This window comes from Drosophila simulans, chromosome 3L (genome assembly GCF_016746395.2).
Source record: "Drosophila simulans strain w501 chromosome 3L, Prin_Dsim_3.1, whole genome shotgun sequence".
Lineage (NCBI taxonomy): Eukaryota > Metazoa > Arthropoda > Insecta > Diptera > Drosophilidae > Drosophila > Drosophila simulans.
This window is the reverse complement of record NC_052522.2, coordinates 7,763,703-7,779,305: the sequence shown is the minus strand read 5'-3', so window position 1 is coordinate 7,779,305 and position 15,603 is coordinate 7,763,703. Positions and strand designations below refer to the sequence as shown.

Below are 15,603 nucleotides of genomic sequence, written 5' to 3'. Positions count from 1 at the left end.
CAAGTAATGTGTACAGCAATTTGTTGTATTCATACAATTTATTAATTAACAAATAAGGCATTTTATTACAAGCAGGTTTGCCTGGCCAGGATCCACTATTGGAAGCAATTTTGATTTAAAAGTTGTTAATAATATTATAACACAATCTAAACTTCATATTTGATGTCATTAGCATCGCGTTGGCCTTGGCAATTTCCAAGTTCCGCTTTTGGTTCTCCTCATCCAGTTTTTTCAATTGCCCAATGTGCTCCTCGATCATCTTGGCGCGAGCTGGATCCTTTTCCATCCTCATTTCGTGCTCGAGCTCCATAATTTTCAGTTTAAAATGCCTCTTCTCCTTGTCGGATTCCACCACATGATTCATTGCAATTACACCCTCCATTTTTGTATGCACGTTTAATATGAAGTTGTCTTTGCACGATGTGTATTGACTGAATGACTGCCACTGCGATCGCACAACGAATTAAATTATTTTTTAAGCATGGCCGTTCTAAAGTACGGGGATTCCCCCAAATACAACAAAATTTCTGGTATTTACTCACATACTAAAAATCGCTGAAGTCGAAAATAAATGACACATACGAAGTGGAAAATGGTAAATATACCAGAGAGCTTAATAAATCTGAAAATCCAAGACATGATTCTGAAATTAAATGAAACTTTTCACGACTGCCACCAACCGGTCACACTGCGTCTAATCAGCTGTTGTCGGAAATTATTTATAGCCAGCGTTCCACAGATGGTAAATCCATCCAGGATCGCCCGAATCGATGGCATCCCTGAACGAAACACTTCGTAGCCACTGGCCCATCGCTCTGTTCGGTGTGATCCTCTTCGTGGCCGGGAGCACAGTGCTCTACTGGAACGAGGGACGCGCCGTGCACAACATGATGGCGCTGGACGAGGCACACGCCGACATCTACTCGGTGCGCTTCACGGAGGAGGAGCAGGAGGTGGGCCTCGAGGGCCGAATCGTTCACCTATCCGGACCCATTCTCGTGGGCGAACCGCTCACCGAACCCGACTACAACATTCAGCTGCTGGCGGTGAAGCTCCGCCGGCGCGTCCAAATGTACCAGTGGGTCGAGGAGACGGTGTAAGTGGTTTTGGTTTCCAACGTTCCAACTAGCTCTAATTTCAAAACCTCCGCAGCGAGCACAACTATGGCGACAGCGTGGGAACGACGCAGTCGGACTCCCGCACCTACTATTACACGCGGGAATGGCGGGATAAGATTGTGGACTCGCGAAACTTCTACAACCGCCACGGGCACACGAATCCCAGTCACTTTCCCATCGAAAGCCACGTTCAGGTGGCGGATGCCGTCTACATTGGACGCTATGAGCTGGGTGCGGAGGTGAAGGAGAAGTTTAACAACTACCAGGAGCTCACTTCGGACATTCGCCCAGAGGATAGTGGCGTCAAGCTGCATCTGGGCATATATTATCACACCAATGATGTTTTTAATCCAGAGGTGGGTGACCTGCGCCTGCTCTTCAGCTTCGCGGGAATGGAGGGCGAGATGTTCAGCGTGGTGGGCAAACTATCGGGCAACAAACTGGTGCCATACATAACCTCGCGTGGCGTTCCAGTGCTGCTCGTCTATCCCGGCGGGCTCAGTGTCCAGGAAGTGTTCCGGTTGGAGGCTCGTGCCCAGGTCTTGCACACCTGGTGGTGGCGCTTCGTCGGCTGGCTGCTGATCTTCTTCGGCGTCACCTGCAACACCAAAATCCTTCGTCTTCTGTGTGAGTCCTCTATTTGCTAAACGGTATATTTCCTGTACTAAATGGTAATATTTCCCCAGTTGTACGTGTGCCGCTATTGATGGCCTTGGCACCCGATCCTCAGTTCCCGGTTACGGGCAACCTGCTCATCGCATTTTCGCTGGCCCTGACCATTGCGGCAGTGGCCTGGATCCTGCATCGTCCTGTGATCGGCGCCTGTCTCTTCCTGGCTGGCGCATCGCCTTACGTCTGGTTCACCCGCAATCTGGTCGACTACCATCGCCTGGACTGATCCATTTCAGAGTCATCTCAATATTATTTACAGGTTTATTTATTGTTGATTTTCTTGTTGAGCCAAACTAATCGCATTTGTCATTTACCCCTCGGCCAATAAAAACTTAACACTTAGTAACTAAACTAAACTTAGAACTCCCTGATGCCCGCACTGGTGGTGGTGCTGCCAGGTGGTCCACCTCCTCCCCCGCTTCCGCTCGCCCCCGACACATTGGGCTTGGATTCGCTGGAGGTGTGCACGCTGGGGCTCTGCGATTTGTCCTGCTCCTCGTGACCATTTGGCGTTTCTTCGTAGCGAACATAGGGCTCGAAGCTGTTGTTGATTTGCACAGATCCGCGATGCAGATTGTTGGACTCGGCCTCGAAGAGAATCTCGTTGATGAAGCGCTCGGCCAGAAGACGCTGCTCGCGCGGCAGTCGCTTCAGTTTGTGCGTCCAGGTGCGGGCGATGGACTCCTCCTCCGGATATGTGCCCGCCAAATACTCGCAGGCTATGTTGAGTAGCTCATCAGTGTTGTGTGTGGTGCCTGTTGCCCCAGGACCGCCACTAGATCCCGCTCCTGCCCCCGTACATGGCGGCGTTTGCCTGGCTCGCTTGCTGCTCCCATAATCCACATGGTTGGTTGCTGGCGGTGGCGGTGGCGGAGGTCCAAATGATTTGTGAAACATCTCGGAAATGTTGGGCGTCTGACCACCAGCGCGTGGTGCTGGATAATGGAGGCCTGCTCCCTGGCTCTCCAGAAACGCACTCGGACAATTGCTGCTCTCGCCGAAGGCGAAGTTGGGCTCGTTCTTGAAGGCGGGATTGACGGCTAGAAACTTCTCCGAGTTGCGCAGAAAGTCCAGCTCCTGAAAGGTCCAGCAGCGGGGACTGTGGAGGCTGCCCGATCGCAGGGCACTCTCCACCACCTTCAGCTCCTTGCGGTAATTCGTGCGCAGTGTGTTGATCTTCTTTTTCACATCCTCCACGGTGGCGTCCCGCTTGAGATAATGGTATATGGGCACCAGGCGCAGATAGGCCTCCGCCCGCTTCTCCCGATTGGTGTAGTCCCGCAGCGATGTGTCCCACAGCACGGGCAGATCCCTGTACGTCTGGATGAAGGCGCGCAGATAGTGTCGGTTCTCCTCCGCTCCCGACATCACCTTCAATCCGTGCGGCGGCGTTTGTGGCAGCATTTTGTGCGGATCTCTGGATAACCCTTTGCCAATCCTCGCCAGCTGCAGTCCTGCGCTATCTTCACCACTTCAGCGAATCCTTGATGGGCCTATTGACCAACTGTCAATGCGAGCGAGCTGTGTTTGTTGTAATTGCGCGTTTGACAGATTGTTTGCCATATTGACGTAATGGCTGTGTGCGAGTGTGCGTGAGCGTAAAGATACAGCAACAAGTGCGGACGTAGTGGCAACGCTGGCCGCTGGTATCGATACTGGGCCAGCAGTATTTATCGATCAACTTGCTGTAATCAAGCGCGTATATTTAAACGAAGTAGCACAAGACTGTGGTTTTACATGTCTGAAAAAAGCAAGTAGTTTTAGGCAGGCATTTATAAAATATATGCGCAAGTGACTAGCTAACATAGCTTGCATTAAATATACAATGTAAGGCTACACTGCAGCTTGTACAAATTGTAGGTTATTACCAAATTTAATTTATCGACACGCCAAAAACATCCCCCCGTGGGGGGTTTATATATTGCAGTTTACAACTATTTTATAGCTATAGTAGCGTAATTTAGTTTTTTAGCATAACAGGGAATACCTTGAATATCTTTTTAAAACCCCTTGCAAGTGTGACCATAAGTTCGCGCCGATTGATTCTGGTATTTCGTTCACCACATTTGCGCGTATTTCTTGGCGCCCCGCCGACGGTAACACTACGCGGCACACTACAGCGAAAAAAAATTCGAAACAGACGCGTTTGTCCGTTGAGTTTTGATTTGTGATTCCGACGCGCAGCCGTTGAGCGCAATTCGCTTACATTGTTGATCATTTTGTTGGTTAAATTGCTTAAGCAGGTACGCGGTATCGCTAACAAAAGGACGAAGAACCGGGCGACGCTGCCTATGCGCGTCTGTGCTTGTGTGTTTGTGTGTGTGCGTGAGCCGCCGCTTTTTAATTAAATCACAAATAAATTGTAACAAAAAGTAGAAAAACAAACAAACATGGAAATGATGCGCGCTAAATGCATGAAAACAGCGTCCAGTTAATGAAAGTAAACGAATCGAGTACAAACGAATTATTTGTCTCCTTGTGCGTTCGTTTTATTGTGTTTCGAGTTCTGTTGGTGTGTGTTTTTGTGTATGTTCCACGAGTTGTTCGCCTTAAAAAAGTAACTGCAGAAGATCCATGGAAATGGAGACCATTGAAGAGCAATCGAAGTGCGGTGAGTACCGAAAGAGGGCGGCGGAGGCTGCCGCGGGGCGTGGCAGCTCCAAATGGCCAGGGAATTTTTCATTTTTCAATGTCGCCCAAGAAGAAAAAAAATACAAACACAGAAGTATCGGTCCAAAGGGGGCGGGGCGGGGTAAAACCACATTCGGGGCCAAAAGATCCTCATAAAAAATGTCGCTGCCAGCAAATGCAAAAAATAAAATAAAAACGACTATAAGTACATCTTTGTGTGTATTTGTGTGACTAAAAAAGCAACGGCATCGTGTCGCAGATATTTTAATCTTATTTTCTGAATTTATTTCGATGTAGAAAATATTTATCGCATAAATGCGAAATGCCTCCCTCTCTTCATCATCGTTTCCCCTCACTCTCCCTCTCTTCGGCGACATTGTACCAACAGCAAGAACAACAACAGAGGCGCCCTAACTGTTGTGAGAGTAAAAAGAAAGGACAAGCAACAACAATTTAAGCGATCAGTTCCTGTTATCAGTGATGCGAATTCAACCTTTTTTTTAGCCAAGAAGTTGTAGCTATAAAAGTAGTCAAGAAATTATGCAATCTTAAAAGAAAGTAAACAATTAAAAAAATATATATTAAGGTATTGGTGGCATAGAGAAATCTCTGCTATGAAGTTCTCATTACATTTTAAACATTAATATTTAACTAAAAACAAATTTGTTTTTAGGCCTTTAATATTGGTGTACTTTCCATAAGCCTACGATTTCCGCAACGAGAACGTGTAACTGCAAATACCACACAATTTCAAAGGTTATTGCCTTAAAAAATACGTGTAAATATGTTGTACGGCAGGAATTTTTCCAGCGCGCGGCATAAACAAATAAAATTATCATTTAATGTATATTGTGTCCGAATTTGAGGCGCAAATAAAGCATATATCAATTAAAAGTTTATAATTTGGTTAGGTTATAAAATCAATTCGCCTTTGATGTTATTTAGCCTTTAGATGTACATAGATACTTTTGGAATCAACTCCACATGATATCTTTGTGTACTTATTCTGTCTGCTCTGCTCTAATACTTGCCGCCAGGTAAGGAGAAGATCTTATCCTGCTCGACAAGCTCTTCTTCGCTCCTTCTTCTTCCTGCTCTTGTTGCACAGGATCCTTGATCCTTGCTTTCCGGGTGATTTGCCTACCCCGCTGGCCGCTTACCTCGTATTCCATTTACACATGTTGACAGGCCGCACATGCCCATACAACTATGACTATATAGCCTGTAGTCCGTGTTTTCCGTCCCTCAATGCTAATGGCATTTTACATGGCACGCAGACCTTCGGAATCTGCTCTTCGCCTACGTCAAGGCTTCCGCGGGATACATACGTAATTTTATTACAAGATTTTTCTTTGATGACTCTGCTCTGCTGTTTGACAAAATCCGCTACACAGCGAGAAATTAGTTGATTTTTTGCATAATTTAAACTTGCATATTATCAATTTGCAAAAATGATGTTATTAGATATTCAAAGTAATTTCCAAGTATTATTGCAAAATTACCAAACGTCTTTGGTTTAAAACACGATTTTTTGCATAAAATATTTTTTATTCGATTTTATTGTCACTTAAAAATGCTTTTAGGTCTAGGTCAAAAGCAATAGAAACTAAAAATTCAATAAAAATCGTCTATTGTCATTTTGAGTTAACCATGATTTCGCATAGGACATTTTTCGCTGCGTGGCTAAATGCCCAAAAACCCACACACACAGCCCTCTTCTTCCGATGGCTTTTCATTTCTCAGATGCCACTCAATTAGTTTTTCATCGTTTCCCTGGCAGGCAGCCAGCGAGGAAAAGCAGAAAATAAATAACAACAGCGGATTTTGTACGGGCAAAAAGGAAGGAAATTCCCGAATGGCGAAAAATGGTGGCCGCCACCTGTGACCACCAGCACTTTCTCACAGTCGGAAATTTTGCTTACCATTTTGCGTTTACCTTTTTCTCCTGACCTCACTTACATACCTTCTTCTTCTTCTTCTTTGAGCCGAAGAAGCTACCACCTGTGGTCATGCAAAATGGGATTTCAGGGTTTCCCTCAGCCTGAGCTCGTCTTGCATTTAGTTATGTTTTAGAGCCCGATCCTCGAGGATCCTCGAGCAAAATGTTACATTTACCGCTGGTGCAGTTCAACTTTGGCAGCCATTTGGGCAAAAAGAGCAACAAAGTGGTCACGGTTCAGCGACAATCCGCCTCCTATTTCACATATGCCGCCGACGAGGAGCTCAAGCAGGCGAAGCTCCGACAGGCCGCCTTGTGTCAGGTGTACGAGGATTTCACAGGTATTTCAAGATTCCCAGTTAAACCCCTTCAGGTACTCGTTTCCAAGGGTTGAATATGCGCAAAAGCCAGAGCAACATATTCGCCAGAGGGAAACTTAAGTAGGGTAAAGTCTTTCGTGAATCATCCATCCATCCAGCCAGACATCGAAAAACACCTGGGAAAGGTGCAGGAACAGTAAAAATAACTATGTATTTCATAAATAAATATATCACTTTCCGAGGAAAGCATTTGATGTCGTGTTAGGGTGATATTGATTTAAATGCCAGTCAAGCAATTCGTGGAAATAATAAGGCGCATTAAACATTACAAAATGTTTCGTTTAATAGCTTAGAATGCATCATTAATAAAAATCACATAAAAATTATTCGCAGAATAAGCATATATGACTTTTTATCGCTAATAGACTCTCAAAGTGAATAAATCAAAAAATTTTCAACATTTAATAATGTGGACATTCATGCGTTTTAATAACCATATCAATCTTCTACAAATTCTGCATTCCCATGGAGCACATTCCGTATCCATGGTTTTATTGGATTCCACATTCCAGTGATATTCCTACCTTATAAACATTTTGTTAGTCCATAAATCCCCACGATTTCCATTAGGTAAATTGCATTGTTTATCGCTTGTTTTTGGGAATGCATATCTGGAATATCTATTTGAAAATTCCGAGACGTCAGAGATGAGAATACGACACGAACTGTAGTTCTTCCTCAGCATTTTCCTGGACTTTGTTCAATTGCACAAGTGGCGAATGTCTCGCCAGATACAGATACAAATGTATATAGATGCAATTGGCATCGGTTACAGCTGCACAATTCTGGATAAAATTAATGCAACAAAGCCGACCGCCGTCAGTGGTCTCCACTTGCTCCATGTGTTGTGTCCATGTCGATTGGGGGTAAATGATTTGCACTTGAAAACATTCCCCATTCCCTAGTCCATTCCCACTCATTTCGCATACTCTACTTTCGCTGCCTGTCAAAAACTATGGCAATAACGAAGGTCGCTTCATTTCGGCGGCTAAGAAATCGGCACAATTAAAATTGTTGTCAACAGCTCGCAATTTGGCAGCTTAATGCTGCGGCTTCTGCTGACCAGGCCCCCATCCGCCATCCGCCATCCGCCATCCTCCATTCTTCATCTTCGATCTGTACACTGTGTACTATACATCCTCAAGGGGTTCTATTTTGGTTAGTCGCTCTGCTCTGTTTCCTCGCATTTCTTTGTTTTATTTTGCACAGTTTTCCCTCGATCTTATAACCCCCTCCCCCCCTTTCACAGCACACTCAATTGCATAAACAAACAAATCCACAAAATAGCCATTAATCAAACAAAATCTTTTCTCCAGTCGCCTGTAAACAGAAGCGAGTTGAAAGTAGTGTATGGGTTGTTGAAGGGTCACACGGATATCGAACTGTAATTAATTATATTTATTTTGTTAACAGTTTGTTAAAATTGATTTTGTTGGGAAACATTCATAAATCACAAATATTTTAAGTAATTAAATTGCAGACGGAAAAATACTGTATTTTGGCCAAAGAAAAATGTATGTTAAATTTTCGCAATGGTTTTTATTGTGTGTTAGTCTAGAGTATTTAAATTTAAATATATAATATAAGATTTAATGGAAAAATCACTATTTGAGCGGCATTTATTGACTTGATTTACGTCTGACATGCACTTAACCCCATGCCATTGGCCATTTCTGATTTTTCAGTGGGCAAAGAATGCATGTTTCTGATTTTCTAATGACTTATCCCCATTCATTTCGCACCATCCAGAGATGTCCATAACAACGCTGCCCACGCGCATCTGCCTGGTGGGAGGCGTTGGCCAGGACGCGGACACGCTGCAGGCAGCCGAATCCTTTGGCCTGCCCATCGTTACGTCGGACACGGGTCTGGACATCCTCGGCGAGTCGTCGGACTGGCGAACGTTCTACGTGCTGGACGACTTCGAGGGTGCCAGCTTCGAGGCGATACACAAGCAAAAGGAATGGTGAGTACGACTACAACTAGTCACTGGGACTAATAATAACTCGGCCAGAAGCTGAGGAACAATAAGGCTGCTTAATTTAGACCAAATCTGTCACATGTGTCCAGCTGTCCGCCCCCACATCCTTCTCCTTGCCACTTTTCTTTCTGGCTATGAAGAGGATGCCTGCCCTGTCGAGAGCCATTATCACATCGCCATGCTGAGCCGCAGCAAATTGAGTTTGAAATCGAGACACACGCATGGGTATACTGCCTACCTCCGCTCCACGAGCCCCAATGTGGATCCACTCGTTGGCCACCAGTTCCAAGATTGACAGCGTCAGCCATGCGCCAGATATACCATACGGCTCCTCTGCCCGCTTCCTTCCGATTCCATACCCTTCCTCGGGGTATTTAAATTGCGTAAACAGTGTAGTTCGCCATAAAACATTTCGATTTGTTTACACTTTCGTATGGATTTCATGGAAAGAAAGTTACGATTGCCCATAAACTCATTTGAAATAGTATCTTTCAGCAATGGCCTTTAATGCATTTTCAATTGCAAATGTGCACACCTGCGCTATTTTGTTTGTATAATATAAAATTATGTTTATTAGTTGATCAACTGATTGTAAACCAAAAATTAGTTGGAGTCCCTTTGGGATTTTCTAAAGAGTTTTAGGGAATTCCCCTTCAATATATAATATAGATATTATGACCAGAAAGGGTATATATTTATTCGACTTGCCGGCGTCAGCTTGCAATCACTTTTCGCTTTCTACAAATTGTTGTCAAATTTGAAACTTGCGCAAATGTTTGTTCTTTTGCTCCATATAGATATATGTATTTTATTTGGTCCGGTTTGGTTTGGTTGGTTTCTTGATTTTTTGCACGCTTGATTAATTTGCCTGCTGCGTAGTAATAGCCTCGAATAACATACACGCTTTTTGATTCAAAATCATACCCATTGATTTAATATTTTTATTTTTGGGGACCCACCTTTGCCCTGTCTCATTAAGTGAGTGATTAACCATAAGTTTGCCATACTTTGGTTAGCGTTTATTTACGAGCTCTTTTTTGGAGGTCACCTAGTGCGTTAACGTTGTTATGAATTCGAGGGGTCGGTGGGCGTCTGTTTTCCGTTTCATGTTTTCCCAACACACGCTCTGCTTGTAAGGAAACGGCAAAGAAAATGCGAAACGGGGAAAAAAGAGCCAAAAAGTGGCTTTGTATTCCTCCCATTAAGAATTATTATTATTTATCTCATAGATTTTCATTCATGTTTCGGTTCTTTTTGTTATTGCAATTTGTATTTGGTTTTCATCACTTTTTTTTTTCTGCTCGCCAAATGAGCGGAAAATAAAACAAAGCTAAGGTGCGCATAAGTTGTTTTTCCTCTGGGCTAATTATATTTCATGTTTCACATTTTTTTATTGTAGTATTCCATCTATAAATTTAATTGGTCTTAGCCTATAGAAAAACATAAACTGGTATTAAATATGGAATTTGTTTATCATCCGGAAAACTACGTAGAAAGTTTATTTGCAGCGCTGGTTGTTTATTTTTTAAATAAATATGCACTTTGTCAGTTTGTTTTTGTCAACTGATATGAATAAATCGTGACTATTAAATGCACCTGTATTTAAGTTGATCATTAAAGTTTATATAATCCATCAAAGGCTTTGGATTGTTTTGACAAAGTTGTTATCTTAGTTTAGCCTAAAATATTTATTAAAATGAATATAGGATTATCCTGTTTACGGTCATGGATCATCAAATATATATTTTATTTTTTCGAGTTACAATTAAATTGTAATTAGCTCTACTTTCGTTGCACTAATGTAGTTCTGATTAAAAATGCACAAAATTCATAGGGAAACAGAGGAATATTAATGAGCATTTCTCGGGAATCGCAGATAAGTGAAATGAATGACCAGGGCACTTTAACGGCCACTTAACCTCGCCCAAAATGATGCCACAAAGATCTTGTTAATCGGTGTTCCCACAGCATGGCCAATATGAGTGGGTATATATATTCTGAATCATAGGAACGATACATTCGCATAATGGGGGAAGTCTCGGAGCAATTCATTGCCTATTTTGGGGACGCAGCGAACTGCGAATGAAATTAATTTCAAAAATGAAAACAAATAAAACGCTGGCATGACAATTTCAAATAGTATTTCTTCTAAAGAAATTGAAAATGAATCGTTTTAATATTTTTTTTTTTCTTTGACTTCTCTTGGGAAGCAAAATCTCTGGTGCCATTGGCCAAGTTTCATCTGAATAAATTTTGAGGAGGTGGAGGCATTGCGACAATCTCTTGGCGCCAAGAATCTATAGGAATTCGTGTATTTTCAGATCGAGCGATGTCAAATCAAGTCGAAAGTGTTGAAAGCAGCGTTTGGGAAAAAACGGAAATTCTCTGCCATAAAAAAATATAACAAATCGCGAAAAAAGATCCAAATTGATGGCTTTTATTGAGGCATTTATGTACTCTGCGCTCTGGAGTGTTTACATATATTTAAATATTTATTGTATATCTGCGAGCGAGTATATAATTTATAAGTTTTGATATGGCAATTTAATTGAGACAGCACGAGAAAAAGAGCTCGCGAACGACATGTCATTGACTGTTCTATAGTTTTGACCCTCGCAAAGTTCGAGTGCCCCGTGTTCAGTCAAAGATCGGCGCACTTTACAAAAGAATCGCCACTACCCGGAGATGGCAGGTCATCCATTGCCGAGGCCAAAACCCCCAGATCCCCCAGATCCCCCGATTCACTTCAATCCGATCATCCATCGCATTCATCTCATATGAATATTGTTGTGTCGAGCACGCGCGGCGCATTTTTATGCTTTGACTAAGCATCTGAATTTTCCTGGGTTTTCCTTGTTGGATCCCAATGCGAAAAATTGAATTGTTCTTTGGAATTTCATTTCTTTGATGCCTGCTGCTTAAATATTTGCTTGACTCAACTCTCTTTGCATTTCACCTGTCTCGCTTGATTTCTTTGTTTACTGTCGCCTCTATTTTCCTTACTACACACAGAAAAATAAGGTAAATTTTGTAGATAATAAGAATATGGATATGAAATAAAATAGTGGCTAAAATGCGCTAAAGATGTTGTTAGAGATAATTATAAATTCTCGTTTTATATTCTGACATTAAAAGAGGCTTATTATAGTATCGATTAAAATATCTTTCTGTGTAGATCGCACATTCTCGCATTGAGAGTGATGTTTGCAGTTCTTATAGAAGAAATATAGGAAAATATCACGCCTGTATAGCATTTGCCACTTATGTGCCACATTAAGTGATGAGGAGAGAACAAGCTGCAAAGTGGGGGAAAACCTGGGGAAAAGCGGAACAGGAGCCAAGAGGGTGGACCGCCTGGCATGTCAGGCATTTTCTATTTCCATTCTCCATTCGCTCGCCGCGGTCCCATCGTTTATTCAATAATTTTCCCAAGCAACGAGGCTGGCAGTTGTGTTTGTTTAGTTGCCCGGATAGAATCATAAACTCTTGTCGCTCGCGGCTCCTCCGGCTAGATGTCTCAACCTATTCATACTCTCGTTCTGGTGCTCTGAATCAGGCAAAATCGTTCCGTTTGCCCGCGACAAATATTTGAGCATATGGAAATGAAAATCTGCCTTTGTTGGTAAGGTTAACTGAACCTAACAGCCAGAAATGTGGGTGAAATGTGTAAATGCAAGTGAAAACTGATATGATAGCAGGCTCGATAAAATAGACGAAGTGAAAGTGGATCTAAAAACAGGAAGTTAACCTGAGAAAAGTCTAAGAAAGTGAAAGATCAAGTGAAAATGGAGTCAGGGGAGAAAACTGCAAAAGGAAGATGGAAACTGTAAGTGTGAAACTTATTGTGATAACATCATGATATCAAAGTTAATGCTACATTTCTAAAGAACTATGACAAATCAAGTGTACAAATTAAAACAAAATAAAGGATAATACCTATAAATAAATAAATAAATCTTTGGAATTTGCAAAAAAAAACGAAAAATACTGAAATCGACATAAAATTAATTTGTTGCTAATAATAGAATGCCCCATTCAAATGTTTTAAATGTTTAAATCTTTAGCGGGTTTGAGTATTATCCAAGCATATCTCTCCCCAGAGATGCAAATTCGAAGAATCATTCATAAATTCTACCCAAAATCAAAAGCATTACTCAATGCACGAACCGCAAATTTGTTTCGATTCTTCCCCCAGTCATAATTATAATTACGCCTTCATGAGCCACATAAATGAATAAGTGTACACACATTTAATGTATCATAAATACATCCCCCTACGCCCACTTGGTGCATTTAAACAATGCTCGACATGTCAGCTTCCGCTCGATTGATTTGTTTATAAGAACTTCCGGCTTTGTGCCAGTTGGGATGCGGAATGGGTTGAGGATGGGCGGGCAGACTGACTTGCTGACTGTACAACAGCTGCCGATGTCCGGTTTGGTAAACAAAAGAGCCCTTAGTATGATCGGATGGCTCTTCAGTCAAAGTTCAGTAAGGCGAAAAGCGCCGAACAATCACATTCTTTTACATTTTTGTGTCCGGAATGCAATCGGGCAAGGAAGATACCGATGCGCAACCGATTCGAATTGAATTATGGCAACTGCCAATGCAACTGCAAGTGCAACTACCAAGGTCAATTGGGGCATAAAAACCAGATTGCCTTGCATAACTCAAAAGTGTGCCACATAAATATTTAATTGCCTCTCCCTTTATATCACTTGCAGCATTCTGGGACCGCCGGCTTTGAAGTACGCGGCCGAGATGAAACAGACACTGGGCCAGAACTCGCGGCCCATTTACAATTACGCGATGCGCGGCGTGGTCACTTGTTTTACGGGCATACGCAAGAAGGATGAGCTGGTGAGTGGTGGCTGCCTCCATTTGGGAGTGTTCTTTCGTAACTTATATTGGAATTATTATTATTTTTTTTTTTGCAGACGAAGCTGGTTAATCTCATTCACTCGATGGGTGGCTGCATTAAAAAGGATCTGAACACGAAGACCACGCATTTGATTTGCAACCACAGTGGCGGCGAAAAGTACCAGTGAGTTCTTAATTCAATGAAACCATAGGCAAAAGGTTTTAAAACTTGGCGTCCTTTTCTTTTTTAGGTACGCCAAAACCTTTCGGTTGACCGTGGTTCGTCCTGCTTGGGTGTTTGCCGCTTGGGCGGATCGTAATTCGCTGGAGTTCGATGCCACGCAAGAGAACTTCACCAAGACGCATCGCCTGAAGGCATTCGAGGGTCAAAAGATTTGCTTCTTTGGATTCCCTGTGGAGGAGCATCAGCATATGGTGGATGTACTTTTAGAAAACGGAGGCGTTTGTGCCGAGCTCGATGATCCGGAGTGCTCGCATGTCGTGAGTCTGCCCTTTCAATACTTAATGCCTAAATGCAAGCTTTTTGGGTAGTTTGGAATTTGTAATTTGCATGCTGGATTTATTTATTGTACATGCTTTTTTGCTGTTTCGAACAGCTAATTTTCTCACCCACAAAATCCTAATCCGTGTGTCTTCCAGGTGATGCCCAATACGGGCGCAGTATTTACAAGCACTAGCACTAGCACAGATACTAACCCAAGCACCCTAATTAACCCACCCGAATCCCAAATCCCAGGCAGTAGTAGTGCATCGCAGGCGGGGGAAGAAGAGCAGCGAAAGGCTGAGCAGGCGGAAATCAAAAAGATGGATTACTCACACGCCGAAACGGACAATGGAATGAGATTGGACATTGACCAGGAGCAAAAAGAGAATCAAGGCATTGAAGACGAAGACGACATTCACTTTGACGAACGCCTGTTTGTGGAGGCGGCCGATATTATAAACCACGGAGAGGACCAATTGCCTGAATCAGATGAAGAAGACCAGGAGGAGGAGCAGAAACCCAAGGTCGAGGAGGTTCTAAAAGAACAGGAAGTTGAGGAGGATGTGCAAGCCAGCACGCCAAAGACTAGTAAAATAAGAACTAGCTTAAAGGCTGCCACGCCTCTTAGCTCACCCGAAATGGATGGCATTGCTTTGGACTTCGAGGGCACCACCCAGAACATTTCACCCATTTTAAAAGCTATTGACGAGTGTGACTTAGAGACAGATGATCTGCCGCCTTCGGAGAATGATCTAAAGCGCAAGAGGGAAAGCTTCGACAATGTGTCCCTGATGTCAGTGGATTCCTTTGCCCTGCCGGCGAGCACGAAAAAACCCAAACTCATACGCACAGGATCAATTTCGAGGACTCTTCGGCGATCTGTTAGCTTTGTTGCCGAACCATTGATGAAAACTTTACGGCCGCGCAGGAGTTCAGTGGCGGACGCATCCAGTTTCATTGGAAGCGAGGCAGCCGATAATTCAATTTGCTCACTAGCCTCCTCAATAAATTTAACCCTAAATGACTCCATCAGAAAGCCAGTCAAGGAGAAGCTGCGCAGCTTTTGCGGCAGGATCACAAGAAGCAGCAGTCGTAGGCATGACAGAGGTGTCGAGGGCACTCCGGAATGTACCACCCTATTGGACAGTGGCTTCAAGACGCCAAAAGCACCCAAGCTCAGATCTACGGCCACGCCCAAAACAGCCAAGCGACTCTTCGGCCCCGTCTCCGGTGTTGTTTCCGCATTGACCCTTACTAACCCATCCACACCCACCCCGAATCCTAATCCGAATACGAATTGCACCGCCACTTTGGATGTCAACGATGCCTCCACCCACACATTCGCTTTCTGTGCTGCTGCCGTCACGCCTGCAATGCAATCATCATCATCATCGTCATCTCCCATACTATCGACTTCGATCGCTGTACATAGCTCGGTGCAAGTAATTAAGTCTCCCGAAGAGTCGACAACGAGGCGTCACAGCCCCGCGCCCATAGAAGAACCCATGGCAATGGTA

At 43.3% G+C, this 15,603-nt stretch overlaps 4 protein-coding genes across 9 annotated transcripts in view; 2 read left to right on the top strand and 2 right to left on the bottom strand.

Moving 5' to 3' along the window:
- Positions 1-4: 4 nt before the first annotated feature.
- Positions 5-526, bottom strand: LOC6737188. Its single transcript, XM_002083998.4, has one exon. It carries the CDS (start codon positions 380-382, stop codon positions 116-118), a length of 267 nt encoding a protein of 88 aa, XP_002084034.1. The 5' UTR covers positions 383-526; the 3' UTR covers positions 5-115.
- Positions 527-661: 135 nt separating this feature from the next.
- LOC6737187 (transmembrane protein 43 homolog) lies at positions 662-2,141 on the top strand. The gene is made up of 3 exons (XM_002083997.3): positions 662-1,096; positions 1,153-1,745; positions 1,805-2,141. Exons 1-3 carry the CDS (start codon positions 771-773, stop codon positions 2,014-2,016), a joined length of 1,131 nt encoding a protein of 376 aa, XP_002084033.1. The 5' UTR covers positions 662-770; the 3' UTR covers positions 2,017-2,141.
- LOC6737186 lies at positions 2,038-3,446 on the bottom strand. The gene has a single exon (XM_002083996.4). It carries the CDS (start codon positions 3,192-3,194, stop codon positions 2,148-2,150), a length of 1,047 nt encoding a protein of 348 aa, XP_002084032.2. The 5' UTR covers positions 3,195-3,446; the 3' UTR covers positions 2,038-2,147.
- A 415-nt stretch (positions 3,447-3,861) lies between these two features.
- LOC6737184 (protein ECT2) overlaps positions 3,862-15,603 on the top strand; it is a 15,649-nt gene continuing 3,907 nt past the window's right edge. Inside the window, exons 1-6 of one of the 6 annotated variants that reach the window (XM_016169992.3) lie at positions 3,862-4,401; positions 8,490-8,706; positions 13,446-13,581; positions 13,659-13,765; positions 13,833-14,082; positions 14,242-15,600. In XM_016169992.3, coding sequence (XP_016030888.1) covers positions 4,365-4,401; positions 8,490-8,706; positions 13,446-13,581; positions 13,659-13,765; positions 13,833-14,082; positions 14,242-15,600 — 2,106 coding nt within the window. In that variant the 5' untranslated portion in view covers positions 3,862-4,364. Of the gene's footprint in view, positions 4,402-6,508; positions 6,702-8,489; positions 8,707-12,396; positions 12,548-13,445; positions 13,582-13,658; positions 13,766-13,832; positions 14,083-14,241; positions 15,601-15,603 lie in introns of those variants that run through there. The other 5 variants (XM_039294268.1, XM_016169989.3, XM_016169994.2 and 2 more) reach the window with 5 other exon arrangements.

Coding starts and splice junctions, on each gene's coding strand:
- LOC6737188 (XM_002083998.4), bottom strand. CDS start 382: ATGGAGGGTGTAATTGCAATGAATCATGTGGTGGAATCCGACAAGGAG.
- LOC6737187 (XM_002083997.3), top strand. CDS start 771: ATGGCATCCCTGAACGAAACACTTCGTAGCCACTGGCCCATCGCTCTG. Junction 1,097..1,152: donor CAGTGGGTCGAGGAGACGGT/GTAAGTGGTTTT, acceptor AAACCTCCGCAG/CGAGCACAACTATGGCGACA. Junction 1,746..1,804: donor CAAAATCCTTCGTCTTCTGT/GTGAGTCCTCTA, acceptor ATATTTCCCCAG/TTGTACGTGTGCCGCTATTG.
- LOC6737186 (XM_002083996.4), bottom strand. CDS start 3,194: ATGCTGCCACAAACGCCGCCGCACGGATTGAAGGTGATGTCGGGAGCG.